Source organism: Euleptes europaea, chromosome 3, assembly GCF_029931775.1.
Source record: "Euleptes europaea isolate rEulEur1 chromosome 3, rEulEur1.hap1, whole genome shotgun sequence".
Taxonomy (NCBI): domain Eukaryota; kingdom Metazoa; phylum Chordata; class Lepidosauria; order Squamata; family Sphaerodactylidae; genus Euleptes; species Euleptes europaea.
The window spans coordinates 20,246,067-20,271,640 of NC_079314.1; the positions used below are offsets into that span (position 1 = coordinate 20,246,067).

The 25,574-nt window shown below is 47.7% G+C and overlaps 1 protein-coding gene across 1 annotated transcript; it reads right to left on the reverse strand.

Annotated features, from left to right (window-relative positions):
• Positions 1 to 1,011: 1,011 nt before the first annotated feature.
• On the reverse strand, positions 1,012 to 9,975 carry EDN2 (endothelin 2). The gene is made up of 4 exons (XM_056847566.1): positions 9,912 to 9,975; positions 8,038 to 8,182; positions 2,934 to 3,053; positions 1,012 to 1,108 (listed from the first exon to the last, which is right to left on the reverse strand). The coding sequence occupies exons 1-4, from the start codon at positions 9,973 to 9,975 to the stop codon at positions 1,012 to 1,014; spliced, it is 426 nt and encodes a 141-aa protein (XP_056703544.1).
• Positions 9,976 to 25,574: the final 15,599 nt, after the last annotated feature.

Genomic DNA, 25,574 nt, shown 5'->3' on the forward strand with positions numbered 1-25,574 from the left:
AGAAAGGCCAAGATTCCTACAAACGGAAGAGGCAAAATTCTCAGCACTTCAGCCAACGCTCTCTTGGCATTCACTAGAAACTCAAAAGGAGCTGGGCTTAGGGCTTTCAGGTCTAGACTTGGAGAGGTCACCTTGTGGTTCTGCAAGAGGTGCATACAAAAGGAAATTCTGCTGTGGTATTTCCCCAGACTAAAGCCCTGCTGCTCTTGATGAAATTGAGCCATCTAACAAATGCTCAATTTCAGAGGGTAGCCATGTTGGTTTGCAGCAGAAGAGCTAAATTCGAATCCAGGAGCACCTCAGACACCATCAAGACTTTCGAGGTATAATGTTTCAAGAGTCCAACCTCCCGTTGTTAGATATCTGGTATCTGACAAAGGGAGCTTTGACTCTGGGAAGAGTAGACCCTCAAAATCTTCTTGGTCCCCAAGGTGCTACTGAACTCAAATCTAGCGCCAACAAATTCTTAAAGGCACACAACCCCTTTTTGGGTCTGGATTTAGAAACCCAAAGTGTGGGTTTACTAAGCCCTAAGTTTAAGCAACCGCACATTTTGTGGAATCACATATGGGAACACAGTAAGACCTTTACATCAAAGAGAGGTTTCATTGTCCTTTTTAGGACAGATCTATGGAGTCTGGGTGAACGGCTAGATGACCTTGGCCCAATTACTTTCCTCTCAGCCTACCCTACCCCAAAGGGTCATCTGTGAAGACAAAATGAGGTAGGCGGGATAATTTTGTGCACCCCTTTGCCTTCCTTCTGCACAGAGCAGGATGAACATGCGCAAGACAGATAGTTAAGGGAGGGATGTATGCATGCCTAGCAGTGAATTATCAGAATGTTTGTCAAAAATGCAGCCGCTGGGACTTTTCGGGTGGGAGAGAGCCATGAGAAAAGCCGGCCACAAAGCATTCTGAAGTCCTAACGAAGATCAAGTGTCCCCGGGAAGCAGTTTAGAAGCGCTCCACCTATGGGAGACCGTTTCAATAGATCCTTACTTGAGAACGTTCAGAAGTTCAGCTTGCTGCGTTTCGTAAGACTGTTCCGGAGAAGCTTTTCCAGCGTGCCCGGGTTTGTGGGCACCCGATGACCTCTCCTGGGATCCCTGGAAGCCAAGAGGATACGAACTCTCATCAAATAGCCATAAAACACACACACAAAGAATGTGAGGAATACTTTTTTAAAAAAACAAAAAAAACAGGGTAGTCTCCAGGCAGAAAACACCAGCATTTGTTATTTTTCATAATTTAAAAGCACATGTTTAAAACACACACACACATTCACACTTGGGCACTACCCAGTTCTTGGAAATATTTATAGCCATGTTCACTTCTCCATGCTTTTCTTAGAAGATGGGTAAATGAGGGCAAGCCTGCATTGACACCCTGCGACCTTACCCCATCCTTAGATTATGTAACTGCCCCACTTCCAGGCCCCAAAGGCATGCCTTTGTTATGTAGCGTGGGGTGCAGAGGTTAGAGGGCCCCACAATGGCTTGCTGCCAACCTTGGCTTTTATGGCCACATGAGTCAACGACAATGCTGGCCAATTCAAGGATGGTTTCACTGTAGAGTAGTAGTGAAGCCCATAAACTATGAGCTCGGGTACTCCAGGTCAAATTTTGGCTCACAAACACACGAAGCTACCTTCTACTGTATCAGACCACTGGTCTGCTGAGTTAGGGTTGCCAGGTCCCTCTTCACCACCGGCGGGAGGTTTTGGGGGCGGAGCCTGAGGAGGGCAGGGTTTGGGGAGGGAAGGGACTTCAATGCCATAGAGCCCAATAGCCAAAGTGTCCATTTCCTCCAGGTGAACTGATCTCTATTGGCTAGAGATCAGTTGTAATAGCAGGAAATCTCCAGTTACTACCCAAGAGATTTCTTCTGCAACTGGATCGTGTTGTCAACAATTGCTTACCATTTCTCCAGTGAGTTTTGCTCTGGGAATTATATTTGATGGACTTATAGATATTGAAATTGATGGACTATAAGCATTACAAACAAACTCTGTCAGCTGGAGATCAGTTGTAATAACAGAAGATCTCTATGTAGTACCTGGAGGTTGGCAACCCTAAAAATATGTTTGACACCCTTGCTTTAGTCTACTCTCACTGACTCTCTCCAGCAAATCTTTGTGAGGGAAAGACTGGACATGGGACCTCCCTGCATTCCAAACATGCCCCTGCACCTCATGTTTCAGAGAGGCTCACATCATCGGGGAGGGGCCGTGGCTCAGTGGTAGAACATCTGCTCGGCATGCAGAAAGTCCCAAGTTCAATCCCCGGCATCTCCACTTAAAGGGACTAGTCAAGTAGGTGATGTGAAAGACCTTTCTCTGCCTGAGACCCTGGAGAGCCACTGCCAGTCTGAGCAAAACAGATTTATTCTGTAGCAAGGGGCTGTGGCTCAGTTATAGAGCATCTACTCCTCATGCAGAAGGTCCCAGGTTCAACCCCTGGCATCTCCTCTTAAAGGGACTAGGCAAGTAGGTAATGTGGAAGACCTCCACCTGAGACCCTGGAGAGCTGCTGCTATTCTGAGTAGACAATACTGACTGTGATGGACCAAGGGTCTGATTCAGTAGAAGGCAGTTTCATATTTGGGGAGGGGCCGGGGCTCAGTGGTAGAGCACCTGCTTGGCATGCAGAAGGTCCCCGGCTCAATCCCCGGCATCTCCATTTAAAGGGACTAGGCAAGTAGGTGATGTGAAAGACCCCTGCCTGAGACCCTGGAGAACCGCCGCCGGTCTGAGTAGACAATACTGACTTGGATGGACCAAGGGTTTGATTCAGTATACGGCAGCATAATGTGTTCATGTATATGTGGGGGATAGTTCTCTCTCTCACACACACAGCCACACACAATTCTCACCAGTAGCACCAGGAGCCCTCTGGCTCTGCGTAAGGAAGGGACTGTTTCCCTAACACTTACCAGGGCCTTTTGTGGCAAAAAGTGCCGCAGATGCTATCCTTGGAGTGTGCGCACTCGCACCGGCCGAGAGCTCTCTTCTGACGCTCCTGCAGGTTTCCCAGGCCATAGGGAGTGGAGTGCCTGTTGAAACAAAAACAATGACAAAAAAAGGCAATCCGGTTAACATCCATTATCAGAAAGGAGGTTTATAATGAAGTCTTGGTCGGCAGCCAAGCGGGCTTGGCAATAACAATGTCTGTTTGTAGTTGAGAGGTAAAAGAGGTATTTACTGTCTTGAGGGGAGAGGGGGGAACAAGGCTACCTCCCTCCTCCCAGCTTAACTCCTGCACACCCACGGCTGCGCTTCGGCGCGCAGAACGTGGGCTGCCCGAGGATCCTCACTGGTCTTTCCTAACTTCGTGATTCTGGAAAGTTTCCCTGGACCTGAGTGATAAGAAGCTTCTGCATGAAAAGGAGGGGACGTTGAGGGACCTCCTTCATTCAATGCATCGTTAAAATGTGGAACTCCCTGCCCCAGGATGTGGCGATGGATGCCAACTTGGAAGGCTTTAAGAGGGGAGTGGACATGTTCAGGGAGGAGAGGGGTATCCGTGGCTACTAGTCAAAATGAATACTAGTCATGACGCAAACCTATTCTCTCCAGGATCAGAGGAGGAGGCCTATTATATTAAGTGCTGTGGAACACAGGCAGGATAATGCTGCTGCAGTCATCTTGCTTGTGAGTTTCTTAAAGGCACCTGGTAGGCTACTGTATGAACCAACTGCTGGACTTGATGGGCCTTGGTCTGATCCAGCATGGCCTTCCTTATGTTCTTATGACGCCTGCGGGAAATGCCCTCTGCCATAAAATCTGTGAAGCTCGCTGGGTGACATCAGACCAAGCGGGGAGGGACCTCTATTCCGGGAACACAGCATGCAGATTTCACATGCTCTGCATGTTTCAAATATGGTATTTTATGCATGGCTGTTTCACTCACCACCACCCCTCTGACAACTTCGGGTCTTTATCCACCCACGTTTTCAGGGACCTGTTTTATCTCGAGTTTGAAAACGCGGGGGAAGGCAAGGGGAGAGCAAGGTAACTTCTGGCGGTCGGAAACGGCATGCATCATCCAAACAAAGTCCCGAAGTCATCAGGGGGTGACAGCGAGGGAAACAGCCATGCATAAAAGGCCTATGAAAACCTAAAAAGAGTTCTGCTCGATCAGACCAGAGGTCCACCTTTTTAGGAAAAACAAAATCAGGAGGAAGGCGAGATTAAAAAACAACAACAGGACTGGGTTTATAAAAGTACGAATAGTGTGGGAAAGGGGACAGGAAGAGCTTTGTTTTCCCTCTCCCATAATACTAGACCTCGGGATCACTCAATGAAATCGATGGGCAATAGATTCAGGATGGAAAAAAAGAAATGCCTCTTCACAAAAATAAAACGTATCATTGGCCTACAGAGTTCATTGCCACAGGCTGTTACCAAGGCCTCCAGCTCTCTGAAAAGAGTAATTGACACATGCACAGAGGAGACGTGGATCACTCATTAACTGGCACCTCCATGTTCAGTGGTGGAATTGGGTAACTTTATACTCATTCCACACCCTCTTTAGATAGTAACAGATATTTCACTGCTCAATTACAGCTAATAATGAAGCTCAAGACCATGCATTCTCTGGGACTGAATAGAGATCTGGGATTCCTGTCTCATTACCAATGCTGATTTCTCCACGCCTACTACCCCTCTGCATATCACACCTAATCCAATCACACCTGCTAACTTCATTTACTTGCTTTTGACATTTACATTGCCATTGTGTGTCTAATTCATTCTTCTCTACTTTAGGATAGATGGACTCACATTCTAGCTGTATCTGAAGAAGTGAGCTGTGGCTCGCGAAAGCTCGTACCCTGCCAGAAATTTTGTTAGCCTTTAAGGTGCTACTGGACTCTGGCTCTTTTTGACAGATAGTTCACATGTGCCGCTTCAGCCTGCCTTGCCCCCACCCTTCATGAGCCCCTCAGCTGGTGGGGGAAGCCACTGTGTTCCTGCTCCGCTTGCGGGCTTGTAACTCGCTCCCTGCTGAGGGGGACTTCTTGGCCCATCTAGCAGACCTGGGAAGTTCCTTCTATCGAGAGCTCCTCAAAAGCACACCCTTGCAAGTCCGCAGATACCCTGCTGCCATTTCCATCACAGACCCCAGCCCTCCCCCCCTTCCTGAAACACTCGGGAACGGTGTGCTATTTTCAGGGAAAGTCGTGTCTCAAGATTAGGGCTGTGGCTCAGTGGTAGAGCATCTGCTCGGCATGCAGAAGGTCCCAGGTTCAACCCCTGGCATCTCCAGTTAAAGGGACCAGGCAAGTAAGTGATGTGAAAGACCTCTGCCTGAGACCCTGGAGAGCCGCTGCCAGTCAGAGTAGACAATACTGACTTTGATGGACCCAGGGTCTGATTCAGTGTAAGGCAGCTTCACATGTGTTCAAGATTGCATGTTAGCGGGCATGATTACAGCCACACCTGGGCGAGAGACGCTGCTTGGCTTGGATCTGCCCATGCAGGAACGAAAAGCGTTTATCTGCTCCGCCTTATTGTGCAACAGGTTAGTCTCCCCCAGCCGCAAGAGATGAAGACCACCCTTCCTCAGTTCAGGAAAAGCATCAACTGGGGAGACACACACACACCCCAGAAATAATCTGTGGCGAGAGAAAGCACTGAACATCCGTGATTTTAAAAGCACACCTTTATCACTATTTCAGGAGGATGGACAGCTGGGTCTGCAGAACAAGAGCGAGATTCGAACCCAGGAACGCCTTAAAGACCAACCAGATTTTCAGGCTAGAAGGATCCAAGAGTCCAAGCTCCCTTTATTCAGAAACAAGTAGCCGAGTGTTTCTCACATGAACACATGAAACTGCCTTCTACTGAATCAGACCCTTGGTCCATCAAAGTTAGTATTGTCCACTCAGACCGGCAGCGGCTCTCCAGAGTCTCAGGCAGAGGTCTTTCCCATCACCTACCTGCCTAGTCCCTTTAACAGGAGATGCCGGAGATTGAACCGGGGACCTTCTGCATGCCGAGCAGACGCTCTGCCATTGAGCTACGGCCCTTCCCCTGCTTTCATCAAGCTCATCACATTTTGCATTCGACCTTGGCACCTGCCTCCCTTCTTTGCAACACCCCTTCCGACAAGGACATAAAGGCTCTAGGATCTCCAGTCCTACTTGTATCTGATGAAGGGAGCTTTGACTCTCGAAAGCTTATACCCTGGAAATCATGTAGGTCTTTACCGTGCCAATGTACCCATCACTGGTTAATGTCTATTCTGTCTCAATGTAAAGAAGAAGAGGAATTGGTTTTTATATGCCGACTTTCTCTACCACTTAAGGGAGACTCAAACCGGCTTACAATCACCTTCCCTTCCCCTCCCCACAACAGACACCCTGTGAGGTAGGTGGGACTGAGAGAGCTGTGACTAGCCCAAGGTCACCCAGCTGGCTTCGTGTGTAGGAAAGGGGGAAACAAATCCAGTTCACCAGAACAGCCTCCATCACTCATGTGGAGGAGTGGGGGATCAAACCCGGCTCTCCAGATCAGAGTCCACCACTCCAAATCACCGCTCTTAACCACTACACCACATGCTGCTAACCCAGTGCGGCCATCACAGCAGAGGACAACTGAAATTTCAATTATCCTGTTTTTTTGGGGGTGGGGGTCCTGCAGAAATTTGTCAATCTGTAATGCTAATAGGACATCTCCACCAGCCAGCACCAGAAATCCCACATAAAACAGAGCCCTGCCGCTCTTTAAATGCTAGAATGTCAGATTCATTATTGCATGATACTATGGTTGCTAACCCCCGGGGGGTGGCTAGAGATCTCCTATTACAACTGATGTCCAAGCAACAGGAATCAGTTCCCCTGGAGAAAATGGCCACTTTGGCAACGGGATTCTATGGCACTGAAGTCCCTCCCCTCCCCAAACCCCACCCTCGTCAGGCTCCGCCCCCAAAATCTCCAGGTATTTCCCAACCCGGAGCTGGCAACCCTCCATAGTACTAATCGACAAAAGCCGTAGATCCTAATAATCGTTAATGAGTTGCCAGGCTGTGGTTCTGTTTTCCTGGCCAGAATATACGCGACACTACAAACTAACCGCTCCGTCCTGCAGTTGTAACTTTTGCACGTGTTGCACACAGAGAAGCGTGACTGGATCCGTACGTCACTGGCCACAGTGTACTACCTCCTGGAGTTTTCCGGTGGGGACCAGAAAATCCAGCAGGTGAATTATGACGACTGTGCAGTTTAAAACAATGTGCGGATCCAGGGCCAAGCCACTGATTGACCTGTGCAAACGCACCTGAAGAGAGGAATCGCAGGAGTTCTTTCCATCGCTTTCCCCCTTCTCCTAGAATTATAGAGTCGGAAGGGACCACCAGGGTCATCTAGTCCAACCCCCTGCACAATGCAGGAAATTCACAACACATCCCCACACATCCAGTGACCCCTACTCCATGCCCAGAAGATGGCCAAGATGCCCTCCCTCTCATGATCTGCATAAGGTCAAAGAATCAGCATTGCTGACAGATGGCCATCTAGCCTCTGCTTCAAAACCTCCAGGGGAGGAGAGTTCACCACCTCCCAAGGAAGCCTGTTCCACTGGAGAACCGCTATAACTGTTAGAAAATTCTTCCTAATGTCTAGACGGAAACTCTTTTGATTTAATTTCAACCCGTTTCTAGTCCGACCTTCTGGGGCAACAGAAAACAACTTGGCACCATCCTCTATATCAGGGCTTCTTAAACTTTTCCCACTTGCGACCCCTTTTCGCCCGAGAAATGTTTACGCAACCCCAGCTATATTGGTATATAAAATAGGTATACAAATCAAACATTTACTGATAATAAAGCAAATAAATTTTTTGCAACCCCCACATTCAGTTACATGACCCCATATGTGACCCCACAGTTTAAGAAGCTTTGCTCTATATGACAACTCTTCAAGTGCTTGAAGATGGTTATCATATCTTCATGGGTGGGAGCCAACAAGTCGTGCCCTCACCCAGAACTTACAGCCGAGGACCTCCCCGAAAGTCCAAGCAAGCAGCGTTTCGACTCACCCTGGGGTGTTGATCCAGATAATATCGAGGTGGCAGAAGTAGATGCATTCCTTGTCCATCCAATTGTTGCACGAGCATCGCTTCGTCCTCAGGTGTTTGCCGCTAGCCGCCCCTCGGTGGGACTCCGCTGGAGGATGGCCCAGACCTGCCCAGGAGAAAAGGACGGATCAAGGGATCAGGCAGGGCTCTGGATAGGAAGAGTCAGCCTGCCGCCGAATCTCCAGCACCGTCACCTCGCCAGGGCAGTGGTTAGGGCTGCCAACAGTGATTCGGTCATTAAAAAGAAAAGGTTTGTTTGCCTCATTTTAGTTTGCAAAATGCAGACTATGGCACAGTGCAGCAGGGGATGAAGGAGGCCCAGCCAGGAGAAGACCTGGGGTGCGCTTCATGCGCGGAGCCCTCCACACGCTGGCAGGCTGCAAAGGGTGTTCAGAGGCGCATAATCGACACTGCCCGGAGGTCGTTATCGCTCTGCACACGCCAGCAGCGCATGGCATTACTCTTATCGCTGATGGCTGGGCTTATTGAGCGCCGGCCACAGATTGCGACGGGGCAAATTGTCAGTGAGCGGAGCGTTGATTTCCACAGTCTCTCCAGGTTTTTCACCGAGAAAAAGGTGCAAGGGACAGAGCCTGTGGGGGATTCTTTCTGAGAAAGAGGGGATGAGGGGGGAGAGAGACAGCTTCTTTTGCTGTTATCTCTGACGGACGGGTGTCAAAGCAGCATCCCTGTGAGGTGAGTGGGGGGTCTCGCCTAAATTTGCTTTCCCCCCCCCCCGCCCCCAGCCAGTTTGCAAGACTGACAGGCAAAGGGGCAGAACGAAGCTGCCCTTCTCAAGCACCTTTCCAGGAGTCAGCCCCATTGACTAAAATGAGGCTTACTTCTGAGCAGACCTCAGAAGGACAAGGGTCCTGGGGACAAATTGCGGGATAGGGGGAGAATGGCCAATAGAAGCATGCATTTGTTTGCATACCAAACGAAATCTTCAAATTTGGTTGGGGGGGAGGATCATTGGCAAAATTGCATAAAAGTTTATGCATTTTTTTAAAAAAACTCTCACCAGGAGGGGGAAAAAAACACTATTAGCAAAGTTCCATAAACGTTTATGCATTTTAAAAAAAAAAAATCTCACCGGGAGGAAAAAAAACACCATTTGCAAAGTTGCATAAAAGTTTGTGCATTAAAAATCCCTCACTAGGAGTGGGGGGAGAAACACCATTTGCAAAGCTGCATAAAAGTTTGTGCATTAAAAATCCCTCACTGGGGGAGGGGGAGAAACACCATTTGCAAAGTTGCATAAAGGTTTGTGCATTAAAAATCCCTCAGGTGGGGGGGAGAAACACCATTTGCAAAGCTGCATAAAAGTTTGTGCATTGAAAATCCCTCACTGGGGGGGGGGAGAGAAACACCATTTGCAAAGTTGCATAAAAGTTTATGCATTAAAAATCCCTCACTGGGGGGGGGGGAGAAAAACCATTTGCAAAGCTGCATAAAAGTTTATGCATTAAAAATCCCTCACTAGGAGGGGGGAGAGAAACACCATTTGCAAAGCTGCATAAAAGTTTGTGCATTAAAAATCCCTCACTAGGAGGGGGGCAGAAACACCATTTGCAAAGCTGCATAAAAATCTGTGCATTAAAAATCCCTCACTGGGGGGGGGGGGAGAAAAACCATTTGCCAAGCTGCACAAAAGTTTATGCATTTCAAAAAACCTCTCACCGGGAGGGGGAAACAAACACCATTTGCAAAGCTGCATACAAGTTTGTGCGTTAAAAATCCCTCAATAGGAGTGGGGGGGGGGAGAAACACCATTTGCAAAGTTGCCTAAAAGTTTGTGCATTTAAAAAAAAAAAAAAAACCCGGAGGAACCTCACCTTCTTCCAGCAGGACGCAAAGCGTGAGAAGAAGGGGGAAAAACCTGGCCGGGCTGTTGAGCATTGCGGCTTTCGCGTAACCCTGTAATGGGCTTTAAGCGGCGCGCTCGTCCCTCTCCGCCGCTGCCCAGGAGCGCTTCTGAAGCCGTGGGCGCTCCGGCAGGTGCTTTATAGCCCCGCCGCCTCGGCGCGTCACAGCCTGCGGGCCACGCCCACCAGCCCCCCTCCCACCCCGCGCAGCTGGCAAAGCTGCCAAGGCAGCCGCCCCGCCCTCTCCGGCCCGCTCCCCGCAGAGCCCAAGGAGATCTGGGTGTCTCCCTTGCCCTCCCCAGTGCCAGGCGTCGCGAAGCTGCCTTCTGCTGAACCAGACCCCCTGGTCCAGCCTTGTCTGCTGGGGTTGCCAACCTCCAGGTCCGAGCGGGAGACCTCTTGCTGTCGCAGCTCCCCTGGAGCAAGCGACCCCCCCCCCCCGTATCAAAAGAGCATCCCAGTCAGCATTCACAGTGGGTAGCCGTGTTAGTCTGCCTGCAGTAGTAGGAAAGGGCAAGAGTCCAGATGCACCTTAAAGACTAACAAAAATGTTTTCTGGTAGGGTAGGAGCTTCCGTGAGTGATCTGAAGAAGTGTAGTAGAAAAGAGTCCAGATGCACCTTAAAGACTAACAAAAATGTTTTCTGGTAGGGTATGAGCTTTCGTGAGTGATCTGAAGAAGTGAGCTGTGGTTCACGAAAGCTCATACCCTACCAGAAAACATTTTTGTCAGTCTTTAAGGTGCATCTGGACTCTTGCCCTTTTCTACTACAAGTCAGTATTGTCTACTCAGACCGGCAGCGGCTCTCCAGGGCCTCAGGCAGAAGTCCATTCACGTCACCTGCCTGCCTAGTCCCTTTAACTGGACATGCCGGGGATTGAACTTGGGACCTTCTGCATGCCAAGCAGATGCTCTGCCACTGAGCCACGGCCCCTCCCCAACGGCTGGGCTGGGTGTCTTAGTGGGGGGGGGGATACTGCCACCCAGCACCAAGGGAGCAGGCAAAGGCTTAAAGGCTAGTCCCTCCCCAGGTGTGGTGGATCCACGACATTTTGCCTCCCAGACAGGAACCTCCACCCTGTGCCTTCATTTGGATCGACACAGCAGCCCTGTAAGGTAGGGCTGAAGGGGGGGAAATCCCAAGGTGGCCCAGGGAGTAGGGTTGCCAACCTCCAGGTACTAGCTGGAGATCTCATGCTATTACAATTGATCTCCAGCCGATAGAGATCAATTCACCTGGAGAAAATGGCCGCTTTGGCAATTGGACTCTATGGGATTTAAGTCCCTCCCCTCCCCAAACCCTGCCCTCCTCAAAATCTCCAGGTATTTCTCAACCTGGAGCTGGCAACCCTACCGGTGAACTGCATGACCGAGCAGGGAAGTGAACTCACCTCTCAGTCCCAGAATAGGGAGGGGCTCTGAATCCGTGGCGGGGGGGGGGGCTGCTTTTCAAGCAGAAGATCTCAGAGTTGGTCCCCAGGGATCTCCAATGGAAAGGATCAAGCAGGAGGTGACGGGAAAGACCTCTGCCCAAGATGCTGGAAAACAGCCCCGAAACACAGTAGACAGTACTGACCTTGATAAACCAAGGACCTGACTCAGGATAAAACAACCTCATGTTCTTGATAAGGGCGACGGTTATCGCTCAGTAGCAGAGCATCCGCTCCGCCTGCAGAAGGTCCGAGGTTCAATCCCCAGCATCTCCAGTTTAAAGGATCAGGTGGTAAGTGAGGGGATAGGGTTGCCAGCTCCAGATTGGGAAATACCTGGAGATTTTAGGGGCAGAGTCCGAGGAGGGCGGGGTTCGGAGAGGGGAGGGATTTCAATGCCATCGAGCCCAATTGCTAAAGCGGCCATGTTCTCCATCTGAACTGATCTCTATTGGCTGGAGATCAGTTGTAATAGCGGGTGATCTCCAGCCACCACCTGGAGGTTGGCAACTCTATGGGGAAGACTTCTGTTTGAGACCCTGGACACTTGCTGCCAGTCAGGGGAGGAGGGAAGAAGGTTAAAGCAGACAATGTTGACCGTGATAGACCGAGGATCTGAATCAGGATAAGGCAGCTTCATGTGTTCATATTTAATTTAGGACAGTTTTATCTCACTTCCCAGCCTTTATGAGCACCAGGTTGGCACCAATAGGATTTCCAAAAGATCTGTTACCCAAGTACTGAATAGCCTATGTACCTCCAGCTTCAAGTGCCTTTGGACCATAACTGGGGATATTTGGAAATATCCTAAGGTTGGGCAGGAATCCAACCCCCTGTCTCCTGAGCCCAAATCGCCATCCACCGCCCCACCGTTATTCAACATTATTATTTATTACATTTTTATTCAAAGAGCTTCGAAGGACATCTATGGTGCTCCAAACTTCTTTTACCTGACTAAATGGCCCAAAAACGCCCTGTAAGGCTGTGGGGGGATTTTAACTCAGGTCTCCCTGCTCTGACACGGCTGTCTCTCTATCTGAGTGGTGCTTTTTCAGCCGCAAGAAATCCCCGTGGCGCAGAGTGGTAAACTGCAGTACTGCAGTCCAAGCTCTGCTCACAACCTGAGTTTGATCCCGAAGGAAGTTGGTTTCAGGTAGCCAGCTCAAGGTTGATTCAGCCTTCCATCCTTCCGAGGTCGGTACAATGAGTACTCAGCTTGCTGGGGGTAAAGGGAAGATGAATGGGGAAGGCACTGGCAAACCACCCTGTAAACATAGTCTACCTAGAAAACATTGGGATATGACGTCACCCCACGGGTCAGTAACCACCCAGTGTTTGCACAGGGGGACTACCTTTACCTTTTTATTCCACCAGTCACTGAATGCAGCCAGGAGAAGCAAAAATATCCGGTGTGTGAGACTCCCTGTCCTGTTGGAATCTCTGCAACCTGGAGTTGAAATGAAGCCCAGTGCCTAATTTAAAGCCCCCCTGCACCCCGCACAAGGTTCTGGGGCTTCGGGTCAAAGACAGCATCTTGAAAAATAAGAGTGCCCCCTTGAATGTCTTACCTATGGTTCAGGGGAGAGGGTGTGTCCCCTACCCCTAGTGGAAGCTGCTCATGATGCCGATTGATAACTATGGCACAACGCCAGAAGCATGGGCAATGCTACATCAAGGGTTCTGGATGCGATGTGCTCGTGCATCTACAATCACAAGTTCCACCCTTGGGGGGGTGATTTTGCATCATTCTAAGGTCCCGGGGAAAAGGCTAAATTAATAATTGCAGGTTCAAGTTCGGTCTGATTCACTCATCCTCGATCATCGCTTGCTGAACGATCTCTGCGATGTTTGATCTGTCTGTCTGTAACATTCTTTTTTTATCCCATCCTTCCTCCAATGAACTCAAGGTGGTGTACACAGTGTTTTCCTCCTTCCTTTTAGCATCACAACAACCCTGTGAAGTAGCCCCAAGTCACCCAGTGAACCTCTGGGCAAAATGGGCATTCGAATCCGGGTCTCCTCAATCTTCAGCTGTCACCCTAGCCACTAGACCCTGTCATCTGTCACCCTAGCCACAGTTCTTGAGCTGTGCTGGTTCACACATGCAAGCAATCACTTGAATACGCAGGCATCGGTAAATGATCGTGCATGTGTGAATTCACTTTTATTCCTTTGCTTGTTACTTCATCCTTTATGCGGCTTGTGAGGACATTGCTGGAAGGAGCCACCAGGGGGAGCCAGTCCCCACTCATAGTTGGCTTGAACAGGCTTCGCCTTTGCCAAATTGGATTTTCAAGAGGACTGAATGTGCAAACCTAGTCTCGCCCCCAAATCTGTGTCATCCTGTGCCCCTTCTGGAATTCTGGATCTTTGTGCCAGACTGCTGGGCAGTCAAGCCGACACCTTGCCGATCTACAAGTTCTATGCCTGCTCACATGTAGGCCCTGCCTGCAAAAAGAGGAAATCTGTTTTTTAGAAACTCAGCACTTTTTGAGTAGTCACGCATACTGGGGAATGTTCAAATCCTGCTCAACCCTGCCAGGGAAACTGTTGCAGCTTCACTGTTCCCTGTGAACCAGGGAATGTGGACTCGGTTTAACCGACCTCGGAAGGTTGTTGTGAGGATTGTAAGGAGAAGCGTTCTGAGCTCCTTGCGGGAATGAATTCAACCAGGCAAGACTGCGTATGGTTTCACTCTAAATTTGTCAAGAGAAGCAGTCCTATTAAACATCCTCTTCCCTTAGGGCTTCATTTACACAACCTTGACAGTATCAGGGCAGTATTGTATCCTCACCCGAATGATTTTGCTTGTTTTGAGGATGCAGGCTAGCTCAGCCCTTACTGTGGACTAGAGACTTGATGACAAAGTAATGGTGATAATGCTATTTAAAGGATGCCCACATGAAAGTTTCCATGGTCACCTGTCCTCTGCAAGGCTCAGTGTCTCAGTTCTCACCATCTTTGACCCGCAGAGATTCCTGGCTGGATAAAAAGTCCATCCCCTGTGTGTTAAGTGCCGTCAAGTCGCTTCCGACTCATGGGACTCTATGGCTGTTACCGCACTAGGTATTCCCAGCGACGTATTAAGAGTTTGAAAATGTTATAAAAAATACTGTTCGCACTTTCTGGGTATTCCCACCGATGTATTAAGAGTTTGAAACTGTTATAAAAAACACTGTTCGCACTTTGTTTGGCCCCTTTAGCTGTGAAGACGTCTTCCAACCATTTTTTAGCCGTGGCATCCAAAAACCCTTTTAAAGCGATGTTTTTTATAACATTTCCAAACTCTTGATACATCGCTGGCAATACCTAGTGTGGTAACAGCCTATGAATCAATGTCCTCCAAAACGTCCTATTTTTCACAGCCTTGCTCAGGTCTTGCAAACTGAGGGCCGTGGCTTCCTTTATGGAGCCAGTCCATCTCTTGAGAGTTTTCCTCTTTTCCTGCTGCCTTCAACTTTTCCTAGCATGATTGTCTTTTGCAGTGCCTCTTCTTATAATGTGACCAAAATATGACAGCCTCAGTTTAGTCATTTTAGCTTCTAGGGTTAGTTCAGGCTTGATTTGATCTAGAACCCACTGATTTGGGGTTTTTTGCACTAATATATGGCATATTTTGTTGGTAGAGATTGCTGGGCGAAGTGGCGACCCTTCAGGCAAAACTGATTTCCCCAAAACAGCTCTGAGCATCAGTTCTGCAGGGAGGAAATGGAGAAAAGAGGGAAAGAAGGAGAAGGAAGAAGAAGGAGAAGGAAGAAGAAGGAGAAGGGAGAAGGGAGAAGGGAGAAGGGAGAAGGGAGAAGGGAGAAGGGAGAAGGGAGAAGAAGAAGAAGAAGAAGAAGAAGAAGAAGAAGAAGAAGAAGAAGAAGAAGAAGAAGAAGTCTAGTCTTGCTATGCAGAGGCAGGCAATGGCAAACCACCTCTTGCCTTGAAAGCCCTATGGGGTTTTCATATGTTGGCTACAACTTGATGTCACTTTCCACCACCAACACATTTTGTGGACTAACAAGGTTGCACCAGTCTTTCACCCCTGGCTTTCAGGAAAGCGGCTTACATGTAAACAACCATTTGCCTATTTAGTGAATTGCCCTAGCCTGGATGGCCCAGGCTAATCTGATCTCATTAGATCTCAGAAGCTAAGCAGGGTCGGCCCTGGTTAGTACTTGGAAGGGGGACCACCAAGGAAGTCCAGGCTCACTACGTAGAGGCAGGCACTGGCAAACCATCTCTGTCTGTCTCTTGCCTTGAAAACCATACGGAGTCACCATAAGTAGGATTGCCAGGTCCCTCTTCCCCACCGGTGGGAGGTTTTTGGGACGGAGCCTGAGGAGGGCGGGGTTTGGGGAGGGGGGACTTCAATGCCATACAGTCCAGTTGCCAAAGTAGCCATTTTTTCCAGGTGAACTGATCTCTATTGGCTGGAGATCAGTTGTAATAGCAGGCGATCTCCAGCTAGTATCTGGAGGTTGGCAACCCTAACCATAAGTCGGCTGTGACTTGACAGCAGTTTACACACACACACACACTTATCAATCAGCATTCATGGTTATTAATGAATTTGTCATCATCAAATAAAAAAATAAAGGTCCCCTGTGCAAGCACTGGGTCATTCCTGACCCATGGGGTGACGTCACATCCCAACGTTTACTAGGCAGACTTTGTTTACGGGGTGATTTGCCAGTGCCTTCCCCAGTCATCTTCCCTTTACCCCCAGCAAGCTGGGTACTCATTATCAAATGCTACACGTTAAACTATATAATATATTTATTGTGCCGATACTGCATGCACCAAAATACTCTCAGTTATCTACTGACAACGTTGGGGGGGTGTGCAAGTGGAGGGCCCGAGACTCTGTTTTGTTGTGGTCCTTAAGCCTTTCCCTTTGGACCAAAACAAAAGGATTTGAGAGATTCTAGGGCAAAAATGCCCGGTCGCTTTAGCCTCCTTTATTCCCTGTTTCAGCCAGGATTCAACCAGGATGGAACGCATGCGTTTCGTCAAATGTGCGTTCGATCCTGGCTGAATCCTGGCTGAAACGGGGAATAAAGGAGGCTAAAGCGACCATGCGTTTTCGCCCTCTGCGTGTTCATGGAACAAGACCAAAGGGCGCCGTGTGTGGTTCCTACCAGCAGGTGGCGCAGAAGCAGAACCAAGAACAATTTATCAACTTTAAGCTGTTCAGGTTTTGAGTTGATTTTGAACTAGTGCATGCAACATACCTGGGAGGGGCCGTGGCTCAATGCTAGAGCATTTGCTTGGCATGCAGAAGGTCCCAGGTTCCATCTCCGGCATCTCCAGTTAAAGGGACCAGGCAAGTAGGTGATGTGAAAAGACCTCTGCCTGAGACCCTGGAGAGTCGTTGCCGCTCTGAGTAGACAATACTGACTCTGATGGACCAAGGGTCCGATTCAGTATAAAGCAGCTTCATGTGTTCATGTGACTCCATTTAGGTGGGAGAGGGCCACACCCATTAGAAGCATGGATTTGAGATACTGCCTGCATGTCTCCGTTTAAAATACTTGAGGGTCGGCTGGGTAAGTTGCACACGCAAATCACCAAAAGAAATAAAAACCAACCTAAAGAGTGAAAACTAGGCAAGAGCAGGCTGTTGGACTGATTTCCTATTAAAACAACAAATACGAACAGTACTGGTGATCATAGAAAAAAAGAAAGAAAACTATTCTGTAAACAAGAGCATCGCAGATGTCAGATTGTGGCGGCGGTGTGCATTGAGAGGAGAAAAAGTGGCAAACACATTGACCTGTTAAGAAAATAACAGTGTTTTCATTTGGCCTGTAAAAAGCAGTATGTTTGGCATCAGGCGAGTATCTGCAGAGAGAGAATTCCAAAGACAAGGAGCCATGAGAGAGAAGGCCCTGTCTTTGGTCACCTTACCTCTTATGGTGGAGGCATGCAAAGCAGGGTCTTTGTGGAAGGTTGTAGTTGATGGGCAGGTTCACATGGGAGTAAGTATTCCTCCAAATTCCTGACTCTCACACCATTTAGGGTTTTCAAGGATAACAATCAGCACTTTGAGTTACGCCTGGAAAGAAAACTGGTAGCCAATTCAATTATTTTAAGACCGGCAGGATATGCTCTCTGTAGCCAACATCAGTCCCGTTGCTCTGTTTGGAACAGTCTACAAAGGCAGCCCCACAAAGAGTGAATTGTGGTACTCTAACCAGGAATGAGCCTGTTTCCAGGAAAGGCTGCAGCTGTTACACCAGTCGACGCTGCTTTAAAAAATGCTCTGTGGTGCAGAGGAGACCTGAGCCTCCATATGTAGGCATGGGTCCATACCATCCCCAAAACTGCTCATTTAGGATGAGGTGGCAACAGAAGATAATCAGTTTTCAGGTGTTGTTCCTGCCAATGAAGAGATTCTCATTCTCTAGTTTGCAAAAAAAAAACTCAGTTCCTGCAGACATCACGCGCCGGTTCCTTTTAGCTAAATACCGACACTCTTCACTAGAAGGACGGAAGGGAGAGCCGATGTTGCCAGCGAAAGGATTTCTACTGGATCAGAAATTGCCGCTCTTAGACTGAAAAATGACCAGCCACTGACTGATAATGCAGCAAAGAAACATCTGCAATTTACTTTTTGGCACCGAGCGGAATCCTTGCTTATCGAGAGTGATAAATGCAACCTTTAGCCCGCCTTTGTTGATTTCTAAGAAAGTAGAAGGTGAAAGGAGAGGAATCAGTAGATCTGCCTCTCAGGAATGTAACACACAACAGCGGACTATATGTTGACATAAAGGTAAGAATGCGAACTGTCATGGCATAGATAGCATGGGTTAGTTTACTTATGCACCCTCACTGTTTGAGAACTACAGCCCTATGTCAGGACAGTTCATACATTCACAGCTTGGTCTACACACACAGCAGAAAGAGGTGACAGTTTCCTGCAGTAGCAGAGTGGCTAGCATGCAGGAGGTCTCCGGTTCAATCCCCAGCATCTCCAGTTAAAAGGATCAGGCAGTAGTGACGTGAAAGATCTGTACGTGGGACTCCTGAGAGCTGCTGCTCATAAAGAATTAAAAGTTGAGCTAATATTATACAAATAGTTATTATAATTTATTATAGAGTCCAAAATATATAGGCTTCAAATTAAAATTTCTAAATATCCAACAGTGTTGATTATCTGTAATAAATGCAAATGACCAATATAAAACCATATGCATTTCAGCCTGTTCGGCCTTCTTCAGTGGTTGTATATACATTCATACATATTTTCACAAACACATCCCAAAATACATACAGTAAAAGGTATGTCGAAAAGTAACCACCTTATACGTTGTGTGGCCCATTGTCAATTGAAGCGAAAGATGCTATTTTCACCATTGAAAATTGGCGCGCGCGCAAAGGTTCTTATGGCATTTTTACCATGTCCCGTGGATGTGGAAATTATCAAACAGCGATACAGCGTATTGGCCATCGCAGAAGACAACAGTGCCTTTGACAGACAGAGGTCTTTTATGCATGGCTGCATTAAAGACTCGCCGTCACCCCTCCGTATGCATCCCGTTTCAGATGACGCCTCGCTCTCCCCTGCGTTTCCCCGCATTTTCAAATTCGAGATAAAATTCAAGATTAAAAAACCCCTCCTATATCAATCCTACTGAATGCAGAATGACGCAACTGCTACTTTCTAGATACCTAGTGGATCCTACGTCGACTTCTGAGCTCTTTTGCAGAATACTGCGGCTCAGAGGGTTTTACCATAGTAAATCTAGAATGATGCAATTCTCTAGGTCCTCACATCAGCAAAGACATCGTTGGCGTGATAATGGTAACCTTACTGACCAGGTCACCCAGTTCAAATATCTTGGGGTTTACTTCCAGTCCAATATGTTCTGGATAACCCATATTAGAAATGCACGGACCAAAGCACTTACTATCACAAAGGCAATAATTCATTTCTTCTACTCTAAAGGCGGTCAATACATTCCAGCTGCCATTAACTGTATTCAACAGCAAAGTAGGATCACAATTTTTATATGGTGCATCTATCTGGGTCGAAGCTTGTGGAGAATCTGTTGATTCAAAATCATTTATTGCAGTCAAAAGACCAGTTCAACACAAACTTTAAAACTCTACAACATTGTTTTCCCCATATAAAATGTACAAGTCCACTATTATTTAGAATTCACGCACTTCTTAACAAACAAACAGATATTAATTCTAAAAGGTCTGCCTATTAAGACCATAAGGCCCTATCCTGCTCAGGGGTAAAAGTGTGACTCAATTGGCCTTTCTGATGATACACCCATCTGCAAGACCTGGCCACTTGTTTTATTATCTCTGTTGGGGCATTGAGGAGAAATCTGTTGATTCCCTTTTGAACTATTTTCTTTGTAATTCCAGATAAAACAGGTCCTTCAAAACGTAGGCAAAGCGCGGGGACATGCAGGGGGAGAGCGAGATGACCTCTGACAGCCGGAAATGGCATGCATAATCCAAACAAAGACCCGAAGTTGTCGGAGGGGTGATGGCGAGTGAAACAGCCATGCTTAAAAAACCCAAGTGTTTGACTTGGTATAAAGTTACATTGTGTGTTCATCCCAGGTTGGCACAGGGAAAGACCTTTCCTGGCCTGAGGGCCTGGAGAGTCACTGCTAATAAGAGGAGACAGGGTTGAGCTAAATGTACCATGACAGTTCGGTATGTTCATAGATACAAACATCTCACAACACATCAAGCCAGGGTAAAGAAAGCTCTTGGCAAATTTCTGGAGATCTTGACAAATTTCTGGAGTGAGTGGGGGCCGGGGGCAGATGAACCTTATGGACTGAGCCCAAAGAGAGTAACGTAAGGCAAGATCAGCCTCAGGACCATCGGTGGGATCATCTTCAGGGTCACCAAAGCAAAACGTTCTTGCATGAGCATAGCAAGAAGAAGAAGAGGAAGAGGAAGAAGAAGTTAGTTTTTATATGCCAACTTTCTCTACCTTTTAAGGAGAATCAAACTGTCTTACAATCTCCTTCCCTTTCTCTCCCCACAACAGACACCTTGTGAGGTAGGTGGGGCTGAGAGAGTTCAGAGAGAACTGTGACTAGCCCAAGATCACCCAACTAGCTTCATGTTATAGGAGTGGAGAAACAGACCTGGTTCTCCAGATTGGAGTGCACTGCTCATGTGGAGGAGTGGGGGGATCAAACCCTGTTCTCCAGATTAGAGTCCACCACTCCTAACCACTACACCACGCTGGCAAACATGAGCATGTCAGAGAGTGCAGCTGATACCGGCACAAAGTCATGTCCCGGCTTCGAGTTTGGTCTTGCGCTTTTGGTCTTTACCTTGGCCATTTCTTGGCTAGGACTTGCATGCCGGGGTGTTGCCCAAAGATTTCAGAGTTCTCCCTCCCCTCCCCTTTCTCAAATGATGTAAAGGCAAAGTACCTTTCTTAGTGGGACATCCTGTGTCAGCTGTGTGGAATGTGGTCTTTCAAGAACAAACAGGAAGCTGGGCTCACCGTCAAAAAGATGCCAGTGCGTCCGCTGGCGCCGCCAGGAACAATGGACTGATGTATGTCTGCGGCATTCCTGAAGGCAGGTGGACTTGGAACGCGGAGCTGAAATCCATGCTCAAAAGCATTGGCCGCCACGTGTGCTCCAGCAATATGAGTCTCCTCTCTATCGCATTGAGGAAATGCAGGAAACAGGCTTGTAATTCGAGGTTTCCTGGGGAAGAAGCCCCCTGAATCATGTCCAAAACCGGCGTACGGAAACAGCACCTGTTTGGCTTAAAGGGAGCAACGCTTGCTTCCACCAGCAGGGGGCTCGAGTCTCTTGGCATAACTGTTCTTATTTTATTTAGGACGAATGCCAATTTTCCCCCTTAACTTTTCAAATGGCCTAGGTGGAACAGGGATTAAAAGGTATCGTAAGTAGGCCAGAACAGACAAAATCATAAAAAGCTAAAAAGTAATAATAACAGAAAAAGAAGATTGCAATCCTAAACTTAGCTGCATGGAATTAAACAAAAAAACCCAGAGGGGTCTGTTTTATTTGTAAAATGCAACCCGCACACTTGTGCAGTTCTGATTTCCACTAGGGTCATGCAGGGAGGGGGGGTTGAACCTTTCAGTCTACGTTTTGTTATCAAAATCAGGCTTTTTGCTTCATTAATACCATTAACATTAATAGCAGTGACAGCCAGTGTGGGGTAGTGGTTAAAATGCTGGATTAAGATCTGGGAAACCCAGGTTCGAATCCCCATCCTGCCATGGTAACTTGCTGTGTGACCATAGGCCCGTCACACCCGAGGGAGAAGTCTTCTAAACAAATAAAACGAGCAGGACAACAGCAATCCTTTAGATCAGTGGTTCCCAACCTTTTTTTGACCAGGGACCACTAGGACTTTTTTGTTCGGTGCAGGGACCCCAAGGTTCAAAATAAAAATTCCAACAATTTGAAAATAAACTTTAATCATAACTGTTAGTTAAACATTAAACTTAGAATAATATTTGAATATATATTTTTATAATAGAGAACTTTTAATTGAAAATATTAATTTATTATGGGTTTATAACTTTGTTTCACGGACCTTAATTTAGTTATCGCGGACCCCTGGGGGTCCACGGACCCCTGGTTGGGAACCAGTGCTTTAGATCTTTAGATTTATTAAATACCCTCATTGACCAGCATAACAATAAAAAAAAGAAACAATCCCAATAGTACACAATTGTACAATAGTACAATTAGCTGTTTCACACAGCAACAATGATCTCCGTATTCTGGGAGCAATATAACAAAACTTTGCCGCTGTGTGTGAGACGGTGGGATTCTTATCTTCAAGTAGAAAATTCACCATTGGCCATATATGCAGGGTCAATTTTGATTTTTTTTTTAAATGCGACCTTTAAAATGCTTATTCACGGTCCCGAAGCAAAAGGAGAAATTCCACACACCCCACTCACCTGCTCCTTTGTTCCTTCCATTAGCAACCTCCGTTTGCATAGCTAATACGTGGCTGTGAATTCTGCGTGCTTCTTGGAGGGGATTCTTCACGGTGAGGGTGGAGCAAACACAAAAGGTCACGTTAAAGGGGCTCTTAAGAATGCGAAGTAGGTATGCGCCGGCTTCGCAGTCACTTCCTGAATTACTGTTCAGCTGGTTACCAAGCATAAATGGCCCATTAAGACACTAACATGACTGGAGTAGTTAGTGTATCCAAGGAACCTGGACAGCAGAGGCAAGATTAGGTGATTTCGGACATCACCTATAGAATTCACAGAGAGCCCCGTGGCGTAAAGTGGTAAGCTGCAGTACTGCAGTCCAAGCTCTGCTCGCGACCAGAGTTCAATCCTGAAGGGAGTCGGTTTCAGGTAGCCGGCTCCAGGTTGACTCAGCCTTCCATCCTTCCGAGGTCGGTAAAAGGAGTACCCGGCTTGCTGGGGGTAAAGTGTAGATGACTGGGGAAGGCAGCAGCAAACCGCCCCGTAAACATAGTCTGCCTAGTAAACGTCAGGCTGTGACATCACCCCATGGGTCAGGAATGACCTGGTGCTTGCACAGGGGCCCTTTAATTTTTACAGAATTCACAATTCAGTAAAATATGAGCAATTGACTCCAACGCGTTGGCACCGCAGGGCATAACCGTGCCTCCATAGGCCAGCTTTGCAATCTTCCACTAAGCAGGGCTGATGGAAAGGCATTAAACCGAGCTCTAGAGAAAGCCCGTCGGTATTTAGAGAAGGTGATATACCATAGCAAGCCAAACACAAACCCCAAAGGTGTGGCTTTCCTGAGTCCGGGGCCTGCTTCCGCGATCCAAATGGGTCGTCTGTTTTAGCGGACCAATCTGGCCAGCGACCGATACAAGCAAGTTGGCAGGGCAGAGGGCAGTGCCAAGCTCTTTCATCTGGCATGCTTTCCCTTCCCGGAGTGATCAAGATACCATGCGGCAGAGCATCCGGGCCGTTCCTTCTGGGCTATGTGCCCGGTGAACCCATGCTCACCGTTTCCTCATGCTTGGAGAAGCAAAGCCTTTGGGGAGCATGTGTAAGCAAGAAGCAAAGTGTTTAATGCACTGCATGTGAACCTTAGTGACAAATCTCTCCCATATGTTTGCCTGTTTGCATACGTTTGGTGCCCGGGGGGGCCAGACAGAAGTAGTGTCTGTTTGCTCAGACAGTCCCATGAATACAGAACCAGTAGAAGCTGGGCATTCATTTCAATGCAAATGCCAGCAAATGCGCAGTGACTTGGTGCAGAAATTTTCTAGTACAAGTCTTGAAAAACAGAGACGCCGTGAATTTTGCATCAGATAAGTTTGGCTGTTAAACTCACCTTGTTCGAGGGCAGGTGTAATCTGACCACCCGGTCTTTTCAGTTCACATTGCAGGACCTGAAAGCCTGCCCAATAGGTTTGTCTCAGGAGAGCCAGCATGCTGTAGTGGTTAAGAGCGGTGGACTCTAATCTGGAGAACCGGGTTCAATTCCCCACTCCTCCACATGAGTGGTGGACTCTAATCTGGAGAACCGGGTTTTTGATTCCCCACTCCTCCACATGAGCAGCAGACTCTAATCTGGTGAACCAGGTTGGTTTCCCAACTCCTACGCATGAAGCCCCTGCATATCCTCCCTGCCATACCACCAGAGGGATTTTTTTAAAAAAAGGTAATTGTTATTGTGAATGTCTGCACTAATCTAATGTCACAACCTCTGAATACCCAGCTTTCATTTCTTTTTAAAAAAAAATCTAGCCCTTTTCATTGCAGAGTTATAAGAGGAAATGTGCTCCACATTTTTCAACTATCAGCAGCTGGCTTATATGGCTAAATAAGCATAAATTTATCCTTTATAGTGGCCAGGAACAATAAACTTAGAGATAAGATCCGACATGACGTAATTGCTAATTCCTTGTAACTTAGTGTCATTTGTTTGTTTTATGATATTTAGTATCTTGTTTTATTTATTTGTTTGTTTGAATGAACCGCAGATGGGGGGGGGTCAAAATAGCAGGTGTGAGCAATTCAGAATCATCCCAATTCAAAGGCCCATTTAGCATCGTTCAAAGTCAGAACCCTGGCTGTGGGTCAAAAGTGCACCAGCCTCAGGTCCCGTGGCAATGAATGAAACACTCCTGCATTTGGGTTCTGGCACATCGGTGAGTCAGTGAAACATTAAGCGTCTCTGCGGTCGCGCAAGGCAGTTTCCCCATTCCTCTGCCGACGTAGCTCGGTCTTCCACGAAGCCATTAGAAAACGCCGCATCCCAATCGACCAAGATGTTGGCTTTGCTTGGCCTTGACATAACAGCTGCAGGAAGGTACATGCTCTCGAGAGGCCTGGGCAGCCGAGAAGATTATCTCTCCCATTGTTTTGGCAAAGGCTCTGACTTCACAAAAGGTTCGCTCGCCAAAAGGAACAACGACGAAAAAACACGGCTTTTGTGTAACCTTCACTTTACACTCCTCCTTCTCCCTCTCTGCCAGCAAGCTGATAACGCAAGCCCTACCAGTACACAGAGCCAGCCGGGTGGTTTGCGGTTGGCAGCTCTCCCGCACCAATTTTGGTAACAGCATTCTTCTTCTAAGCGACTCTGGTGTGAGTAAGCAAAGAGGAATGCGCAGGAATGTGAGTAAGCAAAGAGGAATCTTTGTTCTTTGCAGCAGAGCTGAAATACGAACGTGCCGGGCTGAGCAAAGGGACCTCTTTGCATAAAGGAACCTGAGGAAGGCTGAGACGTGACATCATCGGGCCGAAATATGAAAGACAGCGCTCAGCCGAGACAACGGATGGTAGCCCGAAGGGCGACCCCAAAGGGCGACCCAAAGGGCTAACCAAGGGCAGTATGCACTTCGGCCCATCTCAGACAAGACTCAACAAAGTTATGACTGGGCATAAGAACCTGGCTTCATGAGACACACAATGTAGAGAGAGAGTGTTAGAGGGTTAGAGTGTCAGACTAGGATCTGGGAGACCCAGGTTCGAATCCCCACTCTGCTTTATACTGAGTCAGACACTTGGTCTGTCAAGGTCAGGGTTGTCTACTATGACTGGCAGCAGCTCTGCAGGATCTCCGGTTGCATCATCTGCTGTCTGATCCTTTTAGATCACGATGGGTAGCCACATTGGTCTGTCTGTAGCAGTAAAAAAGAGCAAGAGTCTTAAAGACTTAAACAATATTTCTGGCAGCAGATCAGCTTTTGTGATTCACAGCTCACTTCTTCAGAACCTTGGAACTTCTGAAGAAGT